Below are 8,093 nucleotides of genomic sequence, written 5' to 3' on the forward strand. Positions count from 1 at the left end.
GATCACCATACCTCGGAGAAAGGGGAATATGCCAAGAAATAGTATCTCCATTCTTTCAGCCATTCAGTCTCTGTATTTTAGGACTTGCTCTGGTGAGTCCTGACATTTCAAATGGTTAAGTCAGGTTATTCGGTCTGTTATGGCCACCACTCTCAAGTGTAATCCCTGTGGACTGAGGACTTATTCCAGTTATTTTCATGTAAGCAAGTTGCATCCTAAAAGCACCTGTTGTTCCATATCACATATCATCTTCCTTGGACAACATGCATGCACTAAATAAATCCATGTTCTTCTGGTAGAATAGAACCCACAGATTTTAGCTTCATCTTTGTCATCAAAAGTGAATGTTCTCCCTAGTGTGCAACTAACTCTGACAACACAACCTTTTTATGTCTGCTCAGTAGTAGCACTGTCCACGTATGTTTTATAAATTTGCATTTCTTACACAGATATTTTTTTTTTACTTCTATTGATGTTTATGATTATAACTTTCCATTCTTCTGCAAAATGTGTGTCTCCCACCTTCTCAAGGATACTTTCAGATAACAAGAGTAGTTTAACAACACGAGAGAATGAACACCACTTTTTGCTGGTTTCAAGAATGTCTTATTGAATGTGGGAATTGGCAAAATTAAACAGTGAGAGCACAGAGCAAGTTGCATTGAACTTCCTGTATTCTTTCTGTTTAACCACTCCATCTCCCCCATCAAGCCCTCAGAAATTGTAAAAACCATTGCCTCCTGAACCATTCACAATCATCAGGAAAACCAGCTGTGCTTAGCTATGCTAGGACTATCAGATCTGCATTACTGCCGTAATGCTACTCGTCACACTTACACTGAATCTGATCTGTCATTCACCCCCCCCCAGCCTGCCTTGCCATCCAAACAAATACGGCTGCCATGCCATCCAAACAAATACGGCAGTGATGTCCTATGCTAACTGCCATGCTATCCAAACAAATATGGCAGTGATGCCCTATGCCAACTGCATGCCATCCAAACAAATACGGCAGTGATGTCCTATGCTAACTGCCATGCTATCCAAACAAATATGGCAGTGATGCCCTATGCCAACTGCATGCCATCCAAACAAATACGGCAGTGATGTCCTATGCTAATTGCCATGCCATCCAAACAAATACAGAAGTGATGTCCTATGCTAACTGCCATGCCATCAAAAAATACGGCAGTGATGTCCTATGCTAACTGCCATGCCATCCAAACAAATACGGCAGTGATGTCCTATGGTAACTGCCCTGACATCCAAACAAATATGGCAGTGAGGCCCTATGCTAACTGCCATGCCATTCAAACAAATATGGCAGCGATGTCCTATGCTAACTGCCATGCCATCCAAACAAATAAGGCAGTGATGTCCTATGCTAACTACCATGCCATCCAAACAAATAAGGCAGTGATGTCCTATGGTAACTGTCCTGACATCCAAACAAATACAGCAGTGATGCCCTATGCTAACTGCCATGCCATCCAAACAAATACGGCAGTGATGTCCTATGCTAACTGCCATGCCATCAAAAAATATAGCAGTGATGTCCTATGGTAACTGCCCTGACATCCAAACAAATACAGCAGTGATGCCCTGTGCTAACTGCCATACCATTCAAACAAATATGGCAGTGATGTCCTATGCTAACTGCCATGACATCAAAAAATACGACAGTGATGCCCTATGCTAACTGCAATGCCATTCAAACAAATATGGCAGTGATGTCCTATGCTAACTGCCATGCCATCCAAACAAATATGGCAGTGATGTCCTATGGTAACTGCCCTGACATCCAAACAAATATGGCAGTGATGCCCTATGCTAACTGCCATGCCATCCAAATATGGCAGTGATGCCCCATGCTAACTGCCATGCCATCCAAACAAATACGGCAGTGATGTCCTATGCTAACTGCCATGCCTTTCAAACAAATATAGCAGTGATGCCCTATGCTAACTGCAATGCCATTCAAACAAATATGGCAGTGATGTCCTATGGTAACTGCCATACCATCCAAACAAATACAACAGAAATGTCCTATGCTAACTGACATAAAAAAATTGTCAGCATAATCCTTCCTTTGCCCAGAAGGTCCCCACCAATGTGGCAGAAGCTTTTAAATGTCACTTTTGCTTCTGAGAGTGTTATAGGGCCATGAGCTGTGTTCAACTTAGCTACCACTTCATCAAATTATTTGCTTGAAACTTCCTCCCTCACTCCCACTGCTAATCCAATAAAGACAATTTCAGACTCACAGCACATTTGTCACCAATGAGTGGACATGCAAACCTCTCTTTCTTTATCCACAGTCCCATCTCCAACATAATTATAGTCAAATTCTGCTTAACCATAAATCGTACTTGCTGTGTAACTATCCTTGCCTACCCCAAGTCTAGACACTTAATTAATGCCACTCTGCCACAGACATAGTCATGACAAAACTTGTTTATAACCACAGAGCCATCATCAAATCTGCCTACTCCTGTGTAAGCCATCCTTTGCTTCATAGAACCTTGTTATTCCTTAAAGACAAGAACCCGCTGCAAAGTATAGGTAAAGTTATGTTCCTTACAGAAAATGCAGACATATGACCATATCTAAAATCCTAATTAATTAAACTAATTGTACTATGAAATATCCTTTGCAGGTATTGAGTTAACACTTCCCCAGCCACCATGCTGCCTGTAAATTTGACCAGCATCTAGCTTACCCTGCCCTCCTCAGTTGCTGCTATTGTCTCATAGTATACAGTTTAGAAAACTCCACATTTATATTCCATTTGTTTGTCTTTTCGGCTTTTCCCGGTTAGGGGTCGCCACAGTGGAACTCCGGTCCGCTAATGATTGGCAGTAGATTTTTAGGTGCCGAGTTGAGAGACCGACGCCCAACCTTCAGCGAAGGCACGCCCATTCAAGCATGTCTTTCGGAGGCCACTCGACCGCGGGGAGGACATGCAGACTCCACACAATGCAATTTCTTTATTCCATTTACAGCTTCTAATTATGAATACAGTGGTTTATTTTATTTCCAGCAACACACAGGGCCTGTTCAATATGAGCAACTACATATCTGTTAGACTATTGCAAGTGCATGTGTTTCAATTGCTAACTAAAACTCAAACACAGCAACATTTACTGAACCCAGTTTATTTTACAAGCTGACTCAACTCTTAGCTTATTTACAACTTAGACTAGAAAGTAGAACTCCTTCAAAAAGTTTCCTCTGCTTCTTTTAATGTTTTTGTTTCCTTTTATACTTCATATCAGCATGCTCCCTCTACCATTGACATGCAACTAAGATGAAAAATAATTCAGTGCTTGGAATCTCCCTAATGACTTCCCTCTGGTTACTGAACCCCACTTTCATGAATGCCCCTTTCAAATAAATTTATCTTCTATGCCTTTTTTATATACCCTTGCAAATAACTAGCCTTATAAGTTCCACAAAGAAACGCTGAACTACTTCTCCGTGTTTTTCGTCACAAATGCATCTTCATCAGCATACTAGATATAGTATATTACTAGATATAATCGCAAGATTACATAAAATAACAGTTTGAATATATCTAGTATGCTGATGAAGTTACATTTGTGACGAAATACAGGGAGAAGTAGTTCAGAGTTTCTTTGTGGATTTTAGTGCTTGGATTTAATAAAGTGTGTTCCTGTGGCTCGTGGCTCCTAGTGCTTCTATTTTCTGTTTGGTCAAGTTGGCTCTTTTGAGGTACTGGTTTCTTCCATTCTGTGGTTTAGCCTTATAAGTTGCTTCCATCACCATCAAAGGTAGCCTAGTGCCCCTTCTCTTGCCTCTACCCTTGGCCAACCACCAGAAGAAAGCTCCACTCTGACTAACCCAAATGCTTATGCCACATATCGAAGTGCTTTGTTGAGTGCATGAACCCTGCAACTTTATTTGTTTGCTTTGTCTGATCAATCAAAGAAGTCAGGATACAAAAGGCTTACCTAAACTTATGTAATCTGCCTGCTTTTTTCTTGCCTTAAACTGCCCTCTTGATGGGCAGGACGAAGAGGTAGAAGATGCAAGTTTAAGAAGAATTAAGAGACACATTCATCTTCAGAAAACAACACCAAATGATGACTGAATGCTTGGGGGAGGTGGGGTGGGGATAATTTTAAATAAAGAAGAATATGTCCAAAGCATAATCTTACTCTGACCGGTAAACTTCATGGGAGGTTCTCCATAACCTTACATGAAATGGAACACAGATGAGGTCATCACAGAAAATGTTTCGTTATGCACAGGGTCACAGTAATGTAGGAAATGTTATTCAAACTTGCAGTGAAGGCTTTTCCATTTCATTTAAATGTAACAAGCTAGTGAATTAATATCCATTAGAACAATTTAATATTTCAATACCAATAACTGTGCTGTCAATTTCAGTGTGTGAATTACTTTAATCAAGTGAAAGGACAAGTGGTACCATTTTATGTTTTCTCAGTGGACTAACCAAAGAATTCTATAAAAATGAGAGGGTCAGTTATAGTAAATACCGTGCCTGTGCCATTTTGAAGTCTTGACTTGCAGTGCCATAATGAGTTTGACTGCAACATTTCCAGCCACTGCTTGCCAAGGAATACCAGTTCCCAACATTTTGTTGAGTTGTATTCTGTATATCAATTGCTCAGTATGATGTGGTGTAAAGTACCTTCATTGATAAGTTTTTCTATTATTTTTTTACTTGCTGCATTAATGTGTTACGATTCCACATTTTGAAATAAAACATTCTGTGATAATCAAAGCACCCACACATTTGCCTTCAAATTTCATATTTGAAGAATAAAATGTCCTTTTCTGCAAATACAATGTATTTCACCTACTTTTGTACAAAATTCCATTTGTTGTCATCCATTTGTTCTGTTTGGGTATTTAGCAGCTAAACTCAAATAATGTTCCTTTAAATTTGATGTACTAATTGGCTAAGGGGAACAATCTAGTCTTCTAAAACTAATCCGGATGTCATGTTGATTATCTTGTCCACAATATACAGTTTCTCTTTTATTGTTTCTACATTTTGGCTTATTGTTGCTCATGCACACATTATTTTTTTGCATGTTCACTTATTGTTATGCATGCACACATTATTTTTGTGCATGCACACATTATTTTGGTGCATTTTCACTTATTGTTGTGCATGCACATATTATTTTTGTGCATGTTCACTTATTGTTGTGCATGCGCACATTATTTTTGTGCATGTTCACTTATTGTGCATGCGCACATTATTTTTGTGCATGTTCACTTATTGTTGTGCATGCACATGTTATTTTTGTGCATGTTCACTTATTGTTGTGCATGCACACATTATTTTTGTGCATGTTCACTTATTGTTGTACATGCACACATTATTTTTGTGCATGTTCACTTATTGTTGTGCATGGACACATTATTTTTGTGCATTTTCATTTATTGTTGTGCATGCACACATTATTTTTGTGCATTTGCCACATTTCTTATACAGCCAGCATTACTGTCTCCATTGACCGCCACTGAAAATGGGCCCCCCTCCACCCAGCAAGACAACCCAGTCAAAACAAAATATAAATAAAGAAGTGCATTTATTATTTAGTAATTTTGGTGCTGGGCTGAGTTTTGCCTATTGTGCTGAGGAGAACTTGCTACTAGGTCTCTCAAAAGAGTAGGGTATTTTCTAAGTCTTTAGAAAATTAAATGATATGACTGAAATGGTTGTTCATGGTTAACTAAGATCTGTGCAGGATTACATTTTTAACTGTCATGAAATGCTGCCTTAAATTATAAGATTTCTTTCAGACTCTATATGTAGTTGTTTGCATTTGTTTAATATTTCTGTTTTATTTTAGGGTGGATAGTTCCTAAAGCTTAACATTACACATAAAGAGCACTGACGGTGGGACAACTGCCAAGGTCATTTGATATTTTGATGTATGCAGCATGAGCTCCCTCTTGTCAGTGAAGCACAAAACTCCCACTAATTAAGATCCATCATGACGGCAGGGTCTACTCATACCAACAGCTGTATTTCAGAATTCTCTAATTCTCTCATTGAACTTCACTACAACCACACAGGAAGACTCGTTGACAGAGAAAGTGGAATAGACAACATAAATGCAATTACAGTAACTTTGCTGATTTTTTGCAATGTTATAGTCTTAGAAAACCTGATGGTGTTAATTGCTTTATGGAAAAATAACAGGTTCCATAACCAAATGTACCCTTTCATTGGCAACCTAGCACTTTGTGACCTGTTGGCAGGGATCACCTATCAAGTTAACATTCTTATGTCAGGGAAAATGACACTAACTATGTCAGTCACTGCATGGTTTATAAAAGAAGGAAGCATGTTTGTGGTCCTCTGGGCATCTACTCTAAGTTTGCTAGCTATTGCTATGGAAAGGCATCTGACCATGATCAAAATTAGCTTGTATGATGCAAACAAGAAATACCGAGTTTTTCTCCTGATTGGAACATGCTGGCTTATCTCTTTTACTCTTGGTGCCCTGCCAATCCTTGGATGGAACTGCATTGGAAATCTTCCTGACTGCTCCACACTTTTACCTCTGTATTCCAAAAAGTATATTGCAGTACTTGTTAGTATATTTATGGCACTCTTAGCTGCCATTGTCATACTTTACGCTCACATTTACATACTGGTAAAATCCATCAGCCAAAAGGTAATTAATCATAACTCAGAACGATCAATGGCTCTTTTACGAACAGTTATAATTGTTGTCAGTGTATTCATTGCTTGCTGGTCCCCACTGTTTATCATTTTCCTTGCAGATGTGACATGCCAACCCAAGCAGTGTGAAATTTTATACAAAGCACAGTGGTTCATTGTTGTAGCCGTTCTTAACTCTGCTCTGAATCCCCTCATTTATACATTAGTTAATAAAGAAATCCGCCACGCATTCTTCCAAACTGTCTGCATCTGCCTCATTAAGAAATGAGGGCAGTCTGTACCCATGTAACCTAACATAGTCTTAACAGAAGTAAACATAACAGCAACAGTTCACACAGAGGCTGTTGATAACTGCAAGGCAAATATGGAATGGATAATTTAGCATCTGTATGGACTGGTGTGATATAAAATACTGCATTTGTGCTGCTCTTTTGTTTCAGTATCAGCATCCTCAGAAATAATTTGTTTAATCGGCAAGTTACTTGTTAGCTGTCGCAATTAGTACTCTGTGTTATTACCCAAGGTCATGCATTCTGTCAGTTTTTGAGGGCAATCATGATTTTGAGAATAAAAGTTATAGAACTATTGCAGTAGCACAGCCTGACAAGTAAAAATTTAAGCTGTGCATGCATGTATTTCTCATAGCATCTCACACTGCAACAGGGCTGTAAGTGAACAAACCACTGTTACTTAATCATCAGCAAAATGTAATGCAATTAATTTTAATTTTAATATAACTCTCCAGAATAAAAAGGAAAATAAACCTTCAAAACCATTTTACAATGACTTATTAATACGTGTTACTTGTTTCTGCTACTGAGTTTTCAGTTACACCAAAAAGGACAGTACTTAAAGAGGAAATGACAAGAATTTGTACAGTTAAGCACATGCTACAAATAGTAGCATTCACGAAGCACAACACAGAAGCTGTGTACATTTTAATATAGTGTGTGGAATACCTCAAATATGATCTAAATTCATGGAAAAAAAACAACATCATTAAATATCTTTCTGATGTAGGACAGGGGCTTAGCAAAGTTACGCTCAGCATAGTTTGTGCTGCTAAGCCCTAGCAATGTGATTGAGCATGACTACAGCTAGTATCAATGAGCATAGAACAGCAATGAGAAGCTAAAACAGCTTTAAAACTGTATTACATGCTGCCATCACATAAAAAAAGTGTAGGAGAGTGAGGATCTAACAAATTTAAATGTTCTTTCATAGAGGAACACTGAGCTTCGGGCCTCTCTGTGTGACACCAGTAAGTGTTTCACAGCTTTCAAAGCTGTAAAGAATGTTGCACTCCTATACTCCTACACCCTTTTTCTGCAGCTACTAGCACATGAAAGCAGCTCAAACTACATGTCCTACAAAGAATTATCACAAGGTCTCTGACAATAACTTG

The 8,093-nt window shown here is 38.6% G+C and overlaps 1 protein-coding gene across 1 annotated transcript; it reads left to right on the forward strand.

Annotated features, from left to right (window-relative positions):
• Positions 1–5,855: 5,855 nt before the first annotated feature.
• LOC122796055 (sphingosine 1-phosphate receptor 3-like) lies at positions 5,856–7,376 on the forward strand. The gene has a single exon (XM_044064519.1). It carries the CDS (start codon positions 5,994–5,996, stop codon positions 6,954–6,956), a length of 963 nt encoding a protein of 320 aa, XP_043920454.1. The 5' UTR covers positions 5,856–5,993; the 3' UTR covers positions 6,957–7,376.
• Positions 7,377–8,093: the final 717 nt, after the last annotated feature.

Source organism: Protopterus annectens, chromosome 2.part2, assembly GCF_019279795.1.
Source record: "Protopterus annectens isolate FY-2018-M chromosome 2.part2, PAN1.0, whole genome shotgun sequence".
NCBI classification, from domain to species: domain Eukaryota; kingdom Metazoa; phylum Chordata; order Ceratodontiformes; family Protopteridae; genus Protopterus; species Protopterus annectens.

Coding starts and splice junctions, on each gene's coding strand:
- LOC122796055 (XM_044064519.1), top strand. CDS start 5,994: ATGACGGCAGGGTCTACTCATACCAACAGCTGTATTTCAGAATTCTCT.